The following is a 20,236-nucleotide window of genomic DNA, read 5'->3' as shown; positions in this document are numbered from 1 at the left end:
TAACAAAATGTTCATTTCTGAGTGAGGGACCACGAATATGTAACTGGTCTCGAGACCCGTCTTCAACAACTAGACCACTGAGAGCAACATGGGCTCTCCCATATAAGCCCAACCCAGCCCATAATAAAACAAAGTATCTGAAAACCCTAGAAAAAGCTTAATACTTCCATAGCAGATTAGCAGCATCTTAAGTTCAGAGGAGAGAGAAAGAGAGAGAGTGAAGCTCAGACATTTGCAATGGCGGCGAAGCAGAGGAAACCACGAGTAACCCGAAACCCAGAATTGGTGAAGGGAGTCGGGAAATTCTCCCGATCAAAAATGTACCACAAACGTGGTCTTTGGGCTATCAAAGCTAAAAACGGCGGCGTTTTTCCTCGCCATGATCCTAAACCTGTTGAAGCTAAGTCAGTTGAGAAGACTTCTAAGTTCTACCCTGCTGATGATGTCAAGAAGCCATTGATTAACAAACGCAACCCTAAGCCTGCTAAACTCAGGTTTGTTATTTCTCGATTGTTTGTTTTTTTTTTTTTTCAAGGGATTTGGTTGTGATGTTTCATGTTTGAATTGGGTTTTGTTTTGTTTTTTTCAGAGCGAGTATTACTCCTGGTACGGTTTTGATCATTCTTGCTGGGAGGTTTAAGGGGAAGAGAGTCGTCTTCTTGAAGCAGCTTCCTTCTGGATTACTACTTGTTACTGGTTAGTTTCTCTGTTTAATTCTGTTTTAATTATATATATATAATGCTGTGATTGAAACGTTAATGTTGAGAAGATTGACTAATATAAGTACATAATGCTTTGATAGGAAAGGAAAAAAATGAAATTAATTGGGAGGTTGTGATGGCTTTATGTTGCTAATTGTTTGGTTATAATTGTTTTCGAGGAGTTATAGAAGATGAATGATCTTGCTTGTTTGCTTGCTTGATAGGTAGTGATCGAATTATGGTTTACATTTTGCATAAATTGCTTAGCACTTACATTGTTAACCCCTCAAATTCTATTAAAATTGTTATTTGAAAGTCTAATCTGATCAAAGCCAATAGAGTCATTTGTATTTGATAAAAATGGAAATTTATGCAAGTACAAGTGGATTCTTGTATATCCTGTAATGCAGCTTCATTTGGGGTTAAGAAATTATGGTATATTGCTAGTGCATGCTTACAATTAGTCAGTCATCATTCAAATCAGACCTGATGTATTATTATTTCACCGCTATTCCACCTTGAGCCTGCCAATTTCCCACCACCGTCACCATTTCTTTCCCCTCTCAACATTCTCTCTTCTAACTTCTTTCCTTGTATCATCGATAGTTTCCCTAAATTAAATCAAATCAATTGAATTTGATGATACCCCTCTTTTCTTTAATGAGCTACTTCGTATAATACTATTGGAATGTTGTATGAATAAGCTTAGAAGTATTAGATCATTCAAAAAGGATAATAAAGTGGGGAGGGAATTAGAGATTTGCATGGGTTGCGGTTGGGCAGTGTCAAATTATTCATCCTGTTTACTTCTAACCTCTTCCCTTCTATTATTAATGAGTAATAAAAAGAACAAAAATCAAATGTTCTTGTTTGACTTTGGAAATACGTCAAAGAGAACAAGAAATATGTTTTAATATGTCAATTGTATATTAGTCCAAATCTTGAAATATATATGGATGTAAGAGCTCTACTAAAATGCTTGTATTTTTGTGTGATTTACTAATTTTTTGTAGTGTTACAGGACCTTTCAAAATTAACGGTGTCCCCCTAAGGCGTGTGAACCAAGCTTATGTGATTGCCACCTCGACAAAGGTTGACATTTCTGGAGTTAATTTGGAGAAGTTTGATGACAAATACTTTGCCAAGAAGACTGAGAAGAAGAAGAAGAAGAAGGGAGAGGGGGAGTTTTTTGAAGCAGATAAGAAGGTTTGACATTCTGCCTCATGCATCCTCTTGCTCTTGTTTGTTGTTGAAAATTGGCTATTGTTTCTAAGCTGAATATGTATTTTCCGACTCATCTTTGTTTTCTGTCCTAAAATGCAGGAGGAAAATGTTCTTCCGCAAGAGAAGAAGGATGATCAAAAAACTGTTGATGCATTGATTGTGAAGTCAGTTGAGGGAGTGTCTGACTTGAAAGCTTACTTAGCTGCAAGATTTTCACTTAAGGCAGGCATGAAGCCACATGAGTTGGTTTTTTAAGGGGCAAGTTTTGGATCGTTGATTTTGCTTTGTTAATCTGTGTTTTTTGTATGCTTGCATATTGGTAGTACTTCCTGTATTCCTTAGTCCCATTTTGTAGTAGACATGGCTTACATATATTTAGATATGAAATATATCAAGGAATATTCTTTGGTTGACTCTTATCATTACAAGAAAATGCTCAAGAGTAACCTGTTTCTGATCTGTGGTGCATGGTACTAGTACATCAGTACATGTCTGGTTTTTGCTACTCCTTACTTTGATTTTGCCGTGGGAGGTGTATTACATGTTGGCAAACTGTCTCTTTGGTGGTTATTTGCAAGCATTTGATGAATAGGAAATTAAGAATATTATATTTGCAGGGCATTTTTAGTGTGCTTGAGGGAATATGTGGATGATTCATCTGGTTGAGTCTTGAATTAACGACTTCGAAATTTCTCTGTAGTACTAGCCTGCTAGGGATGTTCACAGACTTCACACTAGGTTAACTGTACTGTTAACCTTTTAACTAACCATATAATAAGTTCTTTTAAAAAAAAAAAAAAAAAAAAGAAATAAGTTCCATTTAGTTGATTATAAACGGATAAAGATTTTTAAAGGGTTATTAAGGGCCTGTTCTTAGGGGTGTTCATAAATCGGTCCGGACCGAAAAAATGGACCGGACCACCCCGGATTGAACCTGGACCGGACCAGACCAGACAGAATTAATCGGTCCGGTCTTCGGGTCTTGAAAGTCATTTTTCCGGTCCGGTCCAAAACTCTATAAAAACCGGTTTTGGACCGGACTGATTTTTTTATAAAAAATATGTGTGAAACCTTAAATAACGTTTAAAATTATCCTTAATAAGCTTAGAATACTTTAACTTTATAAGTTTTTTTGCACTAAACATACAAAAAAGACGCAAAAATGACGTTACAATATCGTTTTTTCCAATATTTTTTTTGTGTTTTCCTTGAGTTTATTAAAAATTAATATTCTTTTTTAAAAAATTCTTACATCGGTCCAAAACGGTCCGGTTCGGGTTTTAGACCGATTCTTTCGGTCCGGTCCGGGCTCGGTCCTAACTTAATCGGTCCGGTCTTCGGTTCTTAAAATTCTAATTTTCGGTATTCGGTCTTATCCGGGTTGGTCCGGTCCGGTCTTGGACCGATGAACAGCCCTACCTATTCTTTTCCGTTGAAATTCAATTCAGTTCAATTTAGTTCAGTTCAGTTAGCTCTTAATTTATGTCTAATGATATTGCTAATGATATAAAGCCAAATTTCATTCTTTTAAACTCTTATTACAACAACAATAGTAATAATAATAATAATAATAATAATAATAATATTAATAATAATAATAATAATAATAATAATAATAATAATAATAATAATAATAATAAAGAGAGTGGGTTAGGGTCTTGGGCCGTAGCAAATTTTAGCTTTTTTTTTTAATATATTTTTTTAAAATTTGTTTAAATGGGTTAGATACATGTAAGTGTTTTGTGTTCTTTTGTCATAATATTATTTTATTTTTAAATTAAATAGTATATGTGTTTAAAATGTTTAGAGGTTTCAAGTTTTTAATATATTTTCCATAAATTTTATAATTATATAGTATATTTTTCGTAAATATTTTAATATGTACATTTGTATATACACATATGTATAGTAATAAATAATCAATAAATAATCAAAGATCACTAATCCGTAGTTAAAAATCACTAATTAATAAGTTCAGTTCAGTTCAGCTGAGTTCAGTCAATCGGAACAGGCCCTAACTTACATAGTTATTTATATTTTCCTCAATAAAAAAATAAAAAAAATCGGTTAATCATTTACATAAAATTGTAATTGTAACCGTTAACCGTCATATTTAATGGATCGATTAACTAACGGTTAGGTAAATTAACTAATAAAACGTTGGTTACTTTTTACACCCTGACTTTGTACTCTTTGGAAAAAAAAAAAAAAAAAACAAAAAAACAGTAGAAAGATGACTAGGTTGTACGCAATACTAATTACTAAATGATGATAATGGTACTGGAATAATGGTAATGAATAAACCCAGTGAGTAAGCATACTTAATAATCATCTGTATTTCTTTTCAACCAACAACAAAATCAGTCTATTCCCTCTTTTTTCTGGTATTGACTCCAATTTCTTTAGGAACGTGTGGAGAAGCTCACTCAAATCCATCTTTGACTCGTCATTCAAGTTTAACAAAGACTAGAAATTTTGACTATGAACAAAATCTGAATGGGTAGCTGTTTATAATTTATAGGGGTTCTGGTTGATAAAACTGCAGAAAATAAACTGCATGCTTTTATGCTAGTATACAACCTTATGAAAATGTCATATTTCTTCTTACTTCCTACAAAAGTCTTGCTGTCTTTGCTATATCTCAGCATGGCTTGCTTTCCCTTGCTGGCTAGTTCCGAAAATCCGGTCTCAGAACAGGCAATCCTGCTGAAAATCAAGCAGCAATGGGGTAATCAACCCTCAATGCAACAGTGGACTTCAACCAGCTCCCCATGCCATTGGCCCGGAATAATTTGCACTGGTAGCGAAAGCATAACCGGAATCTCACTGAATAGCCAAAACATCAACGGAGAGATCCCTTCGTCCATTTGTGATCTTAAAAATCTCACCCTCCTTGATCTTGGAAACAATAACATCCAAGGTAATTTCCCCACTTTTTTATATAATTGCACCAAGCTCCAAACATTAGTCCTAGCTTCAAACTACTTTGTTGGGCAACTGCCAAATGATATACATAAGCTTTCTCCTAATCTTCAACACCTTCATCTTAGTGAGAACAATTTCACTGGTAGTATCCCTGCTTCACTGGCTCGACTCGAAAGGTTGATCACCTTGTATTTGGATTCCAATTTGTTCAATGGCACATTTCCTTCGCAGCTAGGAAACTTGGAGAACCTAGAAGAATTGGCGTTAACTAACAACTCATTTACTCCTATGAAAATTCCCAATGAATTTGGAAGGCTTAAGAGCTTAAGGTTTCTTTGGATGGAAAATTGCAATTTGATTGGTGAAATTCCTAATGATTTTGCTAGTCTAAAGAGCCTTGAGCGTTTAGACTTGGTGGAAAACAACTTAGTTGGCGAAATTCCAAGTGGGTTGTTCTTGCTCAAGAACTTGACATATATGTACTTGTATAAAAATAGGCTATCAGGGGGGATTCCAGCCTCGATCAGCTCCTTGAATTTGAAGGAAATCGATCTCTCGAACAACAATCTGACAGGAACTATCCCTGAAGTATTTGGAAATCTGCAAAAATTAGAGATCTTGAATTTATTTCAGAATCAATTCTATGGAAGAGTACCACCAAGTATAGGCTTGCTTCCTTCTTTGAAGATACTGAAGTTGTTTAGCAACCAGTTTTCAGGTCCACTTCCCTCAGAACTGGGCCAACACTCGAAACTACATCGCTTTGAAGTGGCAGATAATGCATTCACAGGCAAACTCCCAGAGAATCTTTGCTACAACAGGATGTTGTTAGGTGTTGTGGCATTCAACAATTATCTGAATGCGACAATCCCAGCATCTCTAGGCCAATGCGACTCTTTGCTTGTGGTTTTACTCAACAACAACAGCTTTTCAGGAGAAATTCCTAAAGGCTTATGGTCTTTGCAGCATGTTCAGACCATACGACTTAGCAACAACCAATTTTCAGGCCAACTTCCTGAGCATTTGGCTAGGAACTTGAGTCGCGTGGAAATCAGCAACAACAGATTTTCAGGGAAAATTCCATCAAGTGTAAGCACTTGGAGAAATTTACAAGTGTTTGCTGCAAGCAACAATATGATCACAGGTACTGTTCCATTGGAATTAACTAGCCTTACGCGCCTTAGCATTCTCTTGCTCGGTGGAAATCTACTCACAGGTGAGCTTCCCTCAGAACTTATCTCATGGCAAAGCTTGAACAGCTTGAATCTCTCTTATAACAAGCTTTCTGGCTCAATTCCCTCGGTTCTTGGCTCTTTGCCTGTTCTTAATTATCTTGATTTGTCGGATAATCAATTTTCTGGCCAAATTCCACCCGAATTGGGCAGCTTAGTGCTCAATTCACTTAACCTTTCCTCAAATGAGCTTACTGGGAAGATACCGTATGGGCTCGATAACAGTGTATTCAAGGCTAGTTTCTTGAACACCAAACTATGCTCTGATGATAGAATTTTAGACCTCCCAAAATGCTCAATTCATCGAAAAACCCCAAAAACGTTGTCCTCAAAATATCTAGCTTTAATTATAGTCCTTACTATAGTTGCCTTCCTAGCTATATTATACTTCATAGTGGTCATAATAAGTGAAATCAGGCAAAGAAAAAATAAGCAAGAACGCGATACTTGGAAACTGACCTCTTTCCAAAGGATACACTTCACAGAGCAGAAGATCCTTCATAACTTAATCGACAACAACGTTATTGGGTTTGGAGGATCCTGCAAAGTTTACAGAATACCGGTTAATCAATCAGGGGAAGTTGTCGCAGTTAAGAGAATATCGAACAGCAGGAATAAGAGCAACAGTTACGAAAAAGAGTTCACTGCTGAGGTCCAAATTCTAGGTACAATAAGGCATCTCAACATAGTGAAGTTACTTTGCTGTATTTCAACTGAAAGCTCGAAATTGCTTGTGTATGATTATATGGAGAAACAAAGCTTGGATAAGTGGATCCATGGGAGTAAAAGACGAGCCAATTTATCGATTAGTGAGTCGGTCCATCATGCAGTTTTGGACTGGCCTACTAGATTGAAAATTGCTATTGATGCTGCTCAAGGATTAAGTTATCTGCACCATGATTGCTCACCTCCTATTGTTCATAGAGATGTGAAATCCAGTAATATTTTGCTTGATTCCAAATTTAATGCCAAGATTGCTGATTTCGGGTTAGCAAAGATTTTGGCTAACCCAGGAGAATCTCACACAGTCTCTGTTGTTGCTGGATCTTTCGGATATATGGCTCCAGGTAATAAAACATCTAGCTTATATTTCTAAGATAATTCTAACAATAAATCCAAACTACTTGATAAGCTGACAGCAAAGTGTTTATTGTCTGAAACTTATTTTCAGAATATTGCTGTACAACCACGGTAGATGAGAAGATCGACGTCTACAGCTTTGGAGTAGTTTTACTTGAGCTAGTGACGGGGAAAGAGCCCCACATCGGAGATGAGAACTCAAACCTTGCAGAGTGGGCATGGAAGCATTACAGTGAAGGGAATTTAATTGAGGATGTTTTCGACAAGGAAGTGCAGGAGTCTTGCTACTTAGAAGAGATGAACAATGTGTTCAAGATTGGGTTGATGTGCACTAGCACATTACCTTCTTCAAGGCCATCAATGAAGCAGGTTTTACAGATACTTGAACAATGCAGCAATCTAGAAGATTTAGATAGAGCTAAGGCAAGGAATGAGCGCGGAATTATCCCTCTTCTTGGGGTGGGAATTCTATCAGTAGTAGTCTAGCTGTATAAATTCCAACAGGACACTTAACATAGGATATCTTGACACTTAAGTTAGATGAGAGCTAGATAACAGGAAGTGCAGAAAATATTGTCTTCCATTCATAATAACACATACTTCTTAGTATTAGAATAACCAAAACACTTCATTTTTTCCCTTTGTTGTAGCTTGTTTCAAGTTATGAGTTTGATTATACAGTTCCATGACTCATTACAGTTGTTGCAGTATTCCACAACTTTCCCTTTCCAGCTATCAAGTAAAATAAGCACAGAAAATCCTCTACTTGTCTCGATGTATATTTTCTAACTACTAGTCTCTTAATACGAAAGTGAAGACGTTACAAAAATCTGATCTTGTCCATGAACTGAAATTTTCGAGGTTCAACCTATACCGAGAAAGATAAGAAAAAAGAAGCTGGAGGAAGGAAGACCAAAACTGGTAGGCAGACTAGCCAAAGTAGTCCTAGTCAAGGAAATCCAGAAGCATAAAAGTTCAACCCTTTGAACATTTCTTGGTCAACCTTCTCCGGTTCACATTCACAAGAAGATTAGCAACAAATAATTTTCGACACTCTCATTTTCCTCCTCTCCTTGTTCTTGGATAGTAGCATCAGATTCAAGAGGAAAGAATTACTTGTTTTCAAGAGCATTCAGGTTTTCAGTTTTTTCACCCAATGAAAAGTCATACATCCACGAGGCGAAATTAGGAGTAATTACATTTGAATAAAATCATTTCACGAAATACTCTTAACACCACCAGTATGCCCTCCATACATAAAGCAGTCATTATGAATTCTGATACCGCAGTTGAGAAATTTCATGCTGTATGAAACTTTAGCATGCATATAACTTTCTCAATTCTCAAATATGAAATTCATACAGTGTATTTACATGTATTTCTGAACAGCAAAACATAAAAATAAATTCCAGTATATAAATCCATCAATGTCGAACCAACTAAACATAGAGCACGTCACATTGATCATCCACTAAATTCACACATCAAAGTCAGAATATGCAGCAAGCCAAGTGAAAGAAGAAAATTCCAGTACTAGCATATTTATAATCTCATCAGAGATGGTACATAACCCAAGTTTACAACTAAATTCATTACTTAAAATCTAGGCACTAATGCCGCAATAAATCACACTTCTCAGTCACTCTTCATTGTAATATACCTTTTTTTTTAACTTCCATTTTTCAGCTTTTTTTTTTTCTTTTTTTTTTTTTTTTTTTGGCTACAATACAGAAATTCACTTCCTACATGATGTAGCGGAGATCCCATTGAAGTCTGGTCTCAGGTATCTCCTGCCGATGACCCTGGTTAAGGGTTCACACAGTCTTCCCACATCCACAGCAACATTTGTGACGCTCTGAAGCAGCTTTTGAACAAGCAAGCTGCCTAGAGGAATAGAGAGAACTGCTACAAGGGATCCGCACGAACTACACCACATCCATAACCATACATACATCACAATTACGGGCATGAGAACTCAGAAAATTGCAGTTCTTTTCTTCCGCACGACAAGATTCCAGTGCACCTGGAAAACCATAATTTAATCCAGCAGTAAATTTTTGAAACTTACCAAAGCTGCTGGACTTCTATTTACAAGTGCTTCATGATGAGTATCTTTAATATGCTGTTTGCCATCAATCTCAGGTTCAACCTGCTAGAAGAAAAGAAAGGCCAGAGAACCAAACAACACAATACATGGTCACTAAATTTTGCAAAAAAAAGAGAATGAGATATTAATTTCATGCCTTGTGATTGGCTTCAGCACAACTTTTGTGGAATATGTAGTTCTACCTCGAGTTTCTATGGCCATGCCGACGGCAGTACTTGACTACAAAACGACAAGAGTAAAAAAAATTGTTGTTAGGTTCAACAATAAGGAAGATAATCAAAGAACCAAATGACAATTGTTGGGCCCTAGGCAAAACCAGGACCAGTAACACATGTTACTGATTGAATCTACATGTTTGTAGCTAGAAAAAAGCTGAAGAGACTGCTAGAAAAGCCATTAGAAAGAAACTTCAAGATACTCTACAAATAGATTGATGGTAAAGCAGATTCGAAATATTACAACACTGTTCAATAGAATAGAGTAATAAAAATAATGAAAGATTAATTCTTCAGGATCTGTCCTTTCTTTGATTGAAAAGAACTAGAGATAAGATCAGACCGGGGGAGGAAGGCATCAATATATAGGAGAACCCAGAAGTGCTTAAAGGCAAGAGCTTCCTTTTCACAACAGGCCAAAGTCTACACATCCTAAACAGTGAAAACAAGAAAAAAGAGACTGACAACAAAACGACAACAAAAAAGTCGGAAGTAATTAAATATAAACAAGAGAATATGATGAAAGCCTCAAACCTCTAGCTCTTCCGTCGATCCACCCTGCAAAACATCAGTCCCGCCCAGATATCCAATATCAGAATGCAAACCAGGATCAGCCCCACATAGATCATCCTGCAAAGACCCCTTTTTCCCTCACTAATTTCGAAACTTTACTATTCTCATGCCATCTGCCAGTTTCTTAACCCAAAGTCCTCATAACAGAGTAACTCACCTCATGATTGAGAGTCTGAGTGCCAGAGCTGGACACAAAATGGACCCCGTTTTCAGCTCCCTTGGTCTGCTCACAATGATCCATTACTTCATCAATATCATCCTTTGCAGCCCTCTCTATTAGGTCCTTTGCTCTACGGAAAGATTCAGTCTGAGAATTCTGAGTCTCAGAAATCTCTTCATCCTTTCTAACCAGACAAGCATCCATAATTCGATTACAGATGTCAAATGAAGCAAGATTCTCCTGGATGGAGGAGTCCTGCGACAGCGCATCCATTGTATGTGCTTCATTATCAACCACAGAAATATTATCAGTGATATCCTGCTTCTCCAGCGGAATGGTACTATGAATGGCACTGTCTAGCAGCACATTGTGTGAGTTCATACTTGTGTCACCATCCAAAAATGATGATGTATCTTGCACGTGGCAAAGCATGTCTGAGGTAGAGCTCAAAGGTGACGGAGTGTAATATCTAGAATTGAACTCTGGAGAAAGAGTTTCCAGCCGTTGCGGACTGATAGATGCCTTCTTCTCAAGACGTGATGGTGTCAGATCCCCCATCTCAGAATCCGTACGTCTCTTGAGTGGTCTATCAGTAGACCCAGGGATATTCCCTTCAGCATCACCACACATTTTTTCAACCTGCTGATTCATGTGTCTTCGAGGTCGTTTATAGCCTTCAGGAAAAACATATGGAGGAAGCTGCTTTCTACGAACATGCGACACAAATATATCCATGCCAGGTTTCCAATACATATACATATTAACCTCTTGCCTAAACTCATCAACAGTTCCTCGAATATCAAACTGCTGACCTTCTTTGACTTTCACCCCTTGTTTCCTCTGCAAGCCCATGAAGAAAGCACAATGGGCACATTCCTTAGATGTGTCTACAAATTCATATGGATAAGGATGGCACTGTAACATGCCAAATGTGTCTCTCTCTATCTGCAGATTACAAGCAATAATCAATAAGAATAACATATAATATTCTACAAGCTTAATGAGTCGTAAAGTCGTAACTCGTAAGGTACCAGGTCCAACTTGAAAGTTCAGCTAAAGCAATTACTACCTTCAAGGTAAGCTGCCGAAGTCGAGATTCTACCCAGCCTTTCCAAGCCAACAAATCATCTGCATTATCCGCAATGATATCAACTTGCAAGTAGTTTTTGTACGACTCAAAGAAAAGGTATGGCTCAAAAAGGGTACTCCATTGGGCCTTTGTCAGCTCAATATCCTGCACAGGGACACATGCACAAAAATCCATAAATAACATATCATCAAAGGGGATAAAGACAGACAAAAGAATCACATATGCTCTTACCTGACAAATTTTATTGCCATGCTCAAACTGCTCCATCATAACACGCAGTGTACTTGTTGAGACATTGTAGCTAGAATTCATGCACGGATATGCAGGAGTAATAATTGGCATATGATGAGTGCGGTCCCTAGGATTTTTACGAGGGTCCCACACAGGGAAACCAAGATCCTCCTCTTCAATTGGACAGAGCATCACAGGATTGGGCCAGCGCCATTGAGTATAAACTCTAAAAAATCGAGATAGTAACATGCTAGGAATTGCATTCGGGTATAGTTGGCATACTCTAGCAACTAAAAGAGCCCAGTTCACCCCACCTAAAAATCCAGTCACCTACATTCGGAGGAATGTGAGATGTTCAAACTACTACACAACCAATTTGTCACTGATAAGCAAGATAAATCTTACATTTGAATAGACACCCCGTCGCTTAGCCCAAAATTTGAGACACCTTAGCGTTGTCCGGAAATGCTATAGCAATTGCACAGAGGTTAAGAAGCATCATAAAAAAAAAAAAAAAAAAAAAAAAAAAAGGTCAACAAAAAGTAAAACTGGCTACAAGAATATCGAGCATTCACCTCAATATTAGGAACCAGCTTAAGGATTTGGTCCGCAACTCGACATCCATTCAGACTACGAACTGTTTGCTCGTCAACATTATGAAGTACGGAACCCTGTGATATATCCAAGTCCTGGAAAAAAATTAACATTAGTAAAATAGTAAACAAATCAACATAAATAAAGGAGTGTGAAAACATTTACATTATGAAACTAATCTACACGATTATTTAACCACTTTTGAAGTGCGCATAACCAAATAAGAGCATGAAAGAAAACTTCAGCGGCTAAACATATTCAACAGCATAAAGCACCATACAGCACATCGCGTATCTGCGCCTTGACTTTTCTGGCCCATGGATCAAGAATGACAACACAAACCAGGAGAAATGCGAGCCACACCATTCAAGGAAAAACCAACATCTGCATCCTCATAACAAGTGAAAGAAGCAGCAGAGGGTGTTGTACCTTATTACTTTATGATATTTTATGCAGATGAGAAATCCAGGATGAAAAACTAATATCATGCACTGGTTCCATTCTCTTTGAGCCACAGGAGAAGGAAAATAAAACAATAGAGTAAAGATGGTAGCTTGAACAATTGGGAGGGTGCTGACATTACAATTCTCAAAATAAGATACAGGATCCAAATGACAAACAATTGACAAAACATAGAGAAGCATAATTTTATTCTTTTTTATAGTCTTCTCAAGAGTAACCAACAAAAACCAAGTAGAAAGTATACAGCAACATGCAAATATAGAATGATTCAAGGTCAAAACTCAAAATAAACAAAGAGAGAGAAAAAAAAAAAAAAAAAAAAAAAAAAAAAAAAAAAAAAAAAAAAAGAGGTAAAGAAAATAATCCAAGTGATAGAAAAATATGGAGTGGCATTTTGCTTACATCAGGAACAATCAGCATCGAAACACTTGCATAGAGGAGGTCAACAGAAACTCCTAGAAATTTGAATTTCATTACAGGGACATGAGCATCAGGGACTGGCTGAAGCTCAGTGACTTCTTCTATTTCAGCCAGAATGTCGTGCAATATTATAAAGAAGTCTTCCTGAATGACAAAACCTCAACAGGTTGAGTGTCTCCTTAAGGTGTGTCTAAGAAATAATAGCCTCAAGAAAATGACTAAAAAAGTTTAAGTTCATTTTCCGGATGATAACATCTCAACTAATACAGTCATTACTTACATCACGGTTTACATACGAAGGCCCAACGCACAGGGTATCAATGTCTGCACCAGGTCCGTGTACCTGCCATAAGTCACCAGTTATCTTAATTTGTTATAACAATATACTTCCTCTGTGTTTTTTTTTTACTTGCAACATTTCTACAGTGTACACTATTTGCACACTCCACTTCTATTACTTTTTGTGATTTATACTTGGAGAAAAACAGCCATATCTCATGTGATTTTTGTTGGACCCCTCCCAATGTGTAAGTAACTGAAATTTAATATTTATAATTTTTACAAATGCATAACTAATGATAACAACAACTGAAGTTGTGCATCGCCAAACATAAATAGAAAATATTGCAAGTATAAAATAAAAATTAAAAATAATTATGTGTTTGTTGTGTATGCGTGTGTATTATATATATAAAACAAGCTTCCTAGTCACCAAGAAAAAAAAATTACATAACCTTTTTAGGAAGTTCTATATTTGTTGCATCATTTCCCTTTTTTAAGAAATGTTGCCTTGTATATTAATTACCTTGCTAAATGTACATTAGTGCTGCCTATTTTTACTGTCATTAATAAATAAAAAACATCATCCACCAATAACTAATTACTCCCACCACAAACAAAAGAAAATCAATATTTCCACAACATTATATCTCACATATTCGCCACCTCCCCAGCCATTTTTGCAACTTGATAGCTTAATTTTGCGCTCAAGTATGAGCCCTCAAATGTCTCAAGCTAAGATCCCAACTCCACTTTTCTTAACTCAAATGTAAACACCCTACAATCAACTCAATTTGGATAACTGAGCTCGTGTTGAGCTAGTTTACAGCTGCATTGTCAGCTTCATTGCTGCAATTGATGGGAGAAGATAAAGGTTTATTCTTAATGGAAATAAAAATTTCTATAACCCTTCCTTGTTCCGCCACATGGGTCCACTTAATCTAATCTATTATATTATTGAATAGCCAAATGTCTCTCAAACATTTTGTCCTCTTCCAATCTAAAGGTCAAATAAGGGGCCTATTCTTTAGCTTTAGTGGTAGGATTCAACAGACACGTCTCTCTTAATGAATGATATCCTTCTCTTATTTTCAAAGAAAATTTTCTTTATTATTTGATGAAAACAAGAGAGCAAATTCAGACACGAAAATACCCCTTAATATTTGAGAAAAAGAATTCTTAGTTTGTTCAGCAAGGAACAAGAAAGAAAATTGTTGAGCTACATATAGATGTCTGAAAAATAGAAATTTCAGTCTTATTTTTTGGTCAAAGAGTCGATACATATGGCAAGAAGCTACGGTCAATAAGACTGGCCATAATGACAAGAATTGCATTCAAGGCAAAAAGTAGAACAAAGGCAATTCAAGATACCGAAATCCCAACCAAAGTAGATAAGCCACCAGTCTTAAGTATGCCTATGAGGTCAAGGGTTTAAACACTTTCTCCACTGATTGGGGGGCAAAAGGGAAGATAAAAAGGAAATGAAGAAAAGCTTACTATCAGCAAACAAAAGAAAAAATGGGCCCAATTATCTAAACCTTTATTGAACAGAGAAAGTTAGTAACTAGACGGACAGTCAGATACGCTTTCAAGTTTTATCACTCACAAAAATTGCCTTATTGGATACATTCTCACAACATTAGAGAAGTATAACTAGAACTTTTTAGGCACTTGCACTTTCTACATCAACCAAAACCTTAATAAGTAACAAAAAATTCTAGAGGTATTGCTCAGAGTCTTTTCATCCAATAGCACCAACAGCTCCAAGTCTTCTGATAGTCTCCACCCATTCCCCCTTTTAATAGGAAAAAGACTCCAAACATTGAATGATAGTTGTTTAGATTAACCTAATCTAGGCCAAAGAGAAGAGCATTAAAGGTGTTAACGCAGTATCCATCAAAGTTTTCAAAATTAAACCAAAAAAAAAGTAGCACTAAAAGCTCCACACACAGATATCAATTTTAAAAATTGGAAAAAAAAAAAAAAAAAAAAAAAAAAAAAAAAAAAAAGTGATCGAAAGGACCACTTTCAGATGTATCCCCCCACCCCCACCCCCACCCCAGTGTCAGTGAGATACACACATCATCCCCAATCCTTCATAGTTATCTGATGAGATTAACTTGCTTATACATCTGTATAAATTTTACAATTATTTGGCAGAGGGATCTAAGCAATAAGAGATGACAATCATTATCCTCTTTTCATGAATAAATGAAAATTTGCAACACAAAAAAAGGGATAAAGGAGATGTAAGGAAAACTCATGGTGCAGCAGAAAGGCAAACATTTTAAATAGAGAATTAAAAACTAATTACCCCCAGTCGATATGACCCAAAAGTAAAAATGAGAGCATTCGCATCGTCAACCATTTGATCTGTGTATCCTCTTTGGCGAGTCAGCTGCTTTACCCACCCTTTCACAATCTGCATGACAAATTATAAAAATAATTTACACTGGTATTCTGTTCATAAATGATAGCTCCATGTAATAACTTTGTGAAAAAAGCAATGCAACAAATAAATCCTTTCACATTCACTTGTTATTGTGAAGAATAATTTTTAGCCTGCCTTGTGAGTTATGCAATGATCATCAATCAAATTTTCAAAATCAGAAATTCCAGGCATGGGAATCTAGTACTTAACCAATTCTGAAAAATAGAGACTAACCTAACAACAAAGATAAAGACAGTAAATAAAAACTTCAAGGGCATCAAGAACTACAACTATTTTGATTCAACTACTTCACGATGCCATTATTACCACCAAGCTGATTACCAACTGGTATATATTGCTAATATGCAATTCAACCGAGACAGAATTCAGCATACAAAAAAGAAAGTGAAAGCCATTCTTATATCACTACATCAGTAATCATAGCACATAAGGCAATTACTCTGTCCCGCCAATCCAAACCATGTGTCATCTATTACTTAGAATTTGAACACAAATTTAACTCAAAATAAACTGATTAATTGTCTATGAAAAATCACTCCGTACTACTGTATTGACAAAACTACAAGCAATTTCACATAATTAACCTTATAAGTACATAATTTCAGAGTAATTGACATTCACATATAAACCTCAAAAACGAAAACAATTGAGAGGAAGCAATCAATATCAATAATTCAATAATAAAACGATAATTCAAGGAAGATATTTACCTCACGAATCCGATTTAGGACCTCCTCCCTCTTATCTCCTTCCTCACTGCTCTCATATAGCCCCGAGTCAATCAAAAACTACAAAATCAACATCAATTATTTAAAAATTAAGAATTATCATGAAATTAGAGCATAAAAATATTAAAATAAAACCAAATTGAAGAAGCAATTACCTTCCCTAATTCAGCATTGCGTATAAGATCAATCTCAGTGGGACCCGCAAGTGAAATCGGCTTATTAATTCCATGCTTTTTCGCCGGCAACGAAGAAGAACTACTATTAAGCTGCTGCTCAGATCCCCCCACCATTTGAACACCGCCAAAATCCCAATCAAAAACCCTAACCCTAAAACGCCAAAGATTGAAAATTTAGTTGAAAAACAGCTCAATTCCTTCCGAAATTGAGCATCAATGAAGCATTCTCTCTTCCCAGAAAAGGGATGTAAAAGAAACCAAAAAAACAGACAAAAAAAAAGAAATGGGTGATGAAATCAAGCTTTACAGATTTGCCAACAATGGGAGTAGAGATAATTATGGTTTTTTTTATTAAATTTGGGTTTTTTATAAGGGTTTATGATGATTAATGAAATGATTTGGTAAGAGGGAGAAGAATGGGACAAAGACAGAGGAAAGAGAGAGAGATCTGAAGAGTGAGATGAAAGAGAAGAAGAAGGGGAGAAGAATCTGGGGAAAATGGAAAAAGGAAGGTCAAAGAGAGTGTGAATTCTGATGTTAGGCCGTGTTTGGTAAGCGAAGGCACGTACTAATATGTTAGACCCCACTCTCTTTTGTACAAGTATAACAAAAAAAAAATATCAACATATTTTAATCATTATTATTTCACCCCACCACAGCAAATATCATTGAGTAGGGGCGTTTGCGGTCCGATTTAGTTTGGAGTTACTGGTATAAATTTACTATTTTGTGTGCTTTGAGTCTCTAAGAGTAAACATAATGATTCCCAATAATCATTGTGGTTATAGGTTATTTTATTAATTTCTCCATCTTCCATCTCATCCATAATTATTTTTATACCCATTTAATAACCAATGTATCCCAATAGTTAACCACAACTTTTTAGTTATATATTTTCTCTCTCTTACTTTTACCAAACCCCACCACACAATCTATATCTTAAATTCTATCATATATAAGTAGAGTTAAGTACATTGTTGGGGTCTAAGTTTTTTATTTTTTCACCTTTTGGGACCTAAGTTTTTTTTTCACCTTTTGGGACCTAGAGTTAAGAATCTGGTAACTTAACTCACCTTTAACTCAATTGAGTAAAAACTTAGTCCCTTAGCATTAAATATTGTCTAAAAAACACAATCCCTTGATAAAAACATAATCCCTTCATAAATTTTGTCAAAGCAAAAAACATACACCTGTCAAAGCAATTAGGAACAATTTTTTTCAACGAACACAAATCCAATATTTGACTATTAACTATTTTTCTTCAAAAAAAAAAAAACTATTAATTATTTCAAATCCAATTTTTTTCAACAAACAATTAATTACCAAAAGTGTAGTAGTGTACGTTTAATTAATTATCCTAACTATATCAAAATTGTATCTTTTAATATTTGCATCAAAAAGAAATTATATCCTTTTAATATTAGTACTTTTATCTTATGTTTTTTTTTTCCATAGAGGAACAAGCCAAGGCAACAAAGAAAATGAAAAAAAAAAAACAACAAACTAAAACAAGAAAATAAATCTACCTAAGGAGGGATTAGGAGTGGATTACAACAAACTTTTATTTGTATGTATAATAGGATAAAAATTGTTTAAGTCTAAATTATAGTGTTAGAATTTTTGTTTTCTTAAGAATTGTTTGCAATTGTTATTTGACTATCTTTTATTATGAAATCTTTTTTCACCTGTAAATAAAAATAAAATAAAAGTAACTCCACAATAATCATAAATTGGATTCCATTAGGATTTAATATATTTCTCTGTTAATTTTATCTTCTATCAATATACATAAAGATAAAAACTAAAATTTTCTGTATAACTTACTCTATTTATAGAATTGATTTTTTTTTTTTGTATTTTTCCAAAAAGATTAGACTTATTAGTAAATTAAAAGTACGCCACCTATGAGTCGTAGCATATATGAACAACTATACCTGTTTAATTATACGATTATGAGGCTGGTTTAAATTTTTAGTAAAATGAAGCTTCTTGCATACGCTTCCAATACCCCAAGCACACACGTGTCTCTTTTTGGAAGATCACCAATCAAATCAGTCAAAAAAATGCTTTTAGGGGTCTAAGTTTTATAGGGGACTAAGTTTTTTTTTCCTACCAACTTTCTAATTGACTAAGTTCTTAACTAAGGAACTAAGTTATTTAACTCAACCTAGTTAAATGTACACCGGAAATTGCACATGAGGTCCCAAACGGTGAAAAAAAAAACATAGGTCCCAAAAGGTGAAAAAATTAAAAACTTAGACCCCACTATTGTACTTAACTCTATATAAGTAATATAACTAATGCACTTGGTAATATTCAATCAACACTAATAATTATTTATTAACATACATTAATTGGATAAAATGACTTATAAAAATTCATTTTGATTTACAAAAGAGTATTATTCACTTTCATAAAATTGTTTTAAAATACCTCAATATTGGGCTCATTTTATAGAGGAAAATAAAATAGAGCCGATAGTATTTTTATTTATTTTTTTAGAATTGTATTTTAAAAATTAGATGGCCGTTACAAAAATTACAACGGTTATAAATTCAGAGTAAATCTCAACCATTCAACAAATAAATGGATGTCTCAATCTCCTTGTGCCACATCACCAAGGACAAAACTTAAACTCAAAAAGTGGTTTTTTTTTATTCAATAGCCACCCTTCATAACCGGTTACAACAATAACCTGGTTACAAGAATTTGCTCCAAAATTTTCTCTCTCCTCAATTTTTTATTATTTTCCTAGTTTTTCTCTCTTAATAACTATGCACAATGGTTATCCGCTGTGCATGCTCTAGAGGTGATTAACATTGATCCGGTCCCTAGCCCGGCCCAAAATAGGGCAAATAGGGCAGATTTGGGCAAGTTTTAAACGCTTTTTAGTTAAAAATCCGAACCCAACCCGAAAAAACCCGCTTTAGCCCGACAAGCCCGCTACTTTTTTACGGGTTTTAGCACGAGGAATTGTGTTAAGATCCGACCCGAATTTTGATCACCTCTAGCTCTGAAACATAAGGAGTACACTAAGGGTTTGTTATGTTCAGCTTAATTTCAGTTCAGTTCAGTTTCTAATTTCCTTCTCTCATAAGCAATTCATTTCAACTCTATTCAATTTAGTTCACTCCCAGTCAATTCAGTTCAATAAATCGGAACAAGCTATAAATTAAACGATATATATATGGTTTAAATTTTAAACCAGGTTGTGTTGCGTGTTTGGTGGATGTGGTGGGAACCCATTTTATGACTTTGAGTTAACAAATTTGAATCCGTCACCCACATTTACTTGGAGGCAGAGGATTCTCGCCTTTTCCTCCACTTCTACTGTAGAGCACGTATGATTACAAAGAACTTGGGATCATGCCATAATCCAACTACATAAAAAAAAAAAAAGAAGCATAATTAAACCATACAAAACATGTTTTAATTAGTATGTGAAGGAACTATGGAGTATGAAACAACACTTCGCAAACACCACAGCTTCATATGGCCATAGTATTCTATGCAAGAGGGAATTTGATAATGATCAATTTGATTAATGTGTAGTCTTATCAAGGGTTATTGGAAATCATTAGGTTGAG

At 35.3% G+C, this 20,236-nt stretch overlaps 3 protein-coding genes across 10 annotated transcripts; 2 read left to right on the top strand and 1 right to left on the bottom strand.

The window, feature by feature from the left end:
• The first annotated feature begins 136 nt into the window (after positions 1 to 136).
• LOC110705526 (60S ribosomal protein L6-like) lies at positions 137 to 2,382 on the top strand. The gene is made up of 4 exons (XM_021883416.1): positions 137 to 494; positions 590 to 696; positions 1,723 to 1,907; positions 2,025 to 2,382. Exons 1-4 carry the CDS (start codon positions 238 to 240, stop codon positions 2,178 to 2,180), a joined length of 705 nt encoding a protein of 234 aa, XP_021739108.1. The 5' UTR covers positions 137 to 237; the 3' UTR covers positions 2,181 to 2,382.
• Positions 2,383 to 4,487: 2,105 nt separating this feature from the next.
• LOC110705525 (receptor-like protein kinase HSL1) lies at positions 4,488 to 7,893 on the top strand. The gene is made up of 2 exons (XM_021883415.1): positions 4,488 to 7,149; positions 7,254 to 7,893. Exons 1-2 carry the CDS (start codon positions 4,491 to 4,493, stop codon positions 7,646 to 7,648), a joined length of 3,054 nt encoding a protein of 1,017 aa, XP_021739107.1. The 5' UTR covers positions 4,488 to 4,490; the 3' UTR covers positions 7,649 to 7,893.
• A 699-nt stretch (positions 7,894 to 8,592) lies between these two features.
• LOC110705523 (nuclear poly(A) polymerase 4-like) lies at positions 8,593 to 17,198 on the bottom strand. Of its 8 annotated transcripts, none has more exons than XR_002508092.1 (14): positions 16,629 to 17,198; positions 16,456 to 16,533; positions 15,608 to 15,715; positions 13,295 to 13,357; positions 12,997 to 13,158; positions 12,114 to 12,227; positions 11,944 to 12,006; positions 11,539 to 11,868; positions 11,287 to 11,451; positions 10,215 to 11,162; positions 10,019 to 10,126; positions 9,452 to 9,488; positions 9,231 to 9,314; positions 8,593 to 9,087 (listed from the first exon to the last, which is right to left on the bottom strand). XR_002508092.1 is itself a non-coding variant. In XM_021883412.1 (13 exons), the coding sequence occupies exons 1-13, from the start codon at positions 16,761 to 16,763 to the stop codon at positions 9,307 to 9,309; spliced, it is 2,319 nt and encodes a 772-aa protein (XP_021739104.1). In that variant the 5' UTR covers positions 16,764 to 17,198; the 3' UTR covers positions 8,593 to 9,306. The 8 variants fall into 8 exon arrangements, 5 of the variants coding, with proteins under 5 accessions (XP_021739104.1, XP_021739105.1, XP_021739106.1 ...); XR_002508093.1 differs by having other exon boundaries at positions 9,231 to 9,311; XR_002508091.1 differs by having other exon boundaries at positions 9,231 to 9,488.
• Positions 17,199 to 20,236: the final 3,038 nt, after the last annotated feature.

The sequence above is a fragment of the Chenopodium quinoa genome, unplaced genomic scaffold, assembly GCF_001683475.1.
Source record: "Chenopodium quinoa cultivar QQ74 unplaced genomic scaffold, ASM168347v1, whole genome shotgun sequence".
NCBI classification, from domain to species: domain Eukaryota; kingdom Viridiplantae; phylum Streptophyta; class Magnoliopsida; order Caryophyllales; family Amaranthaceae; genus Chenopodium; species Chenopodium quinoa.
Note: the sequence above shows the minus strand (reverse complement) of the source record. Positions and strands in the feature narration are given on the sequence as shown.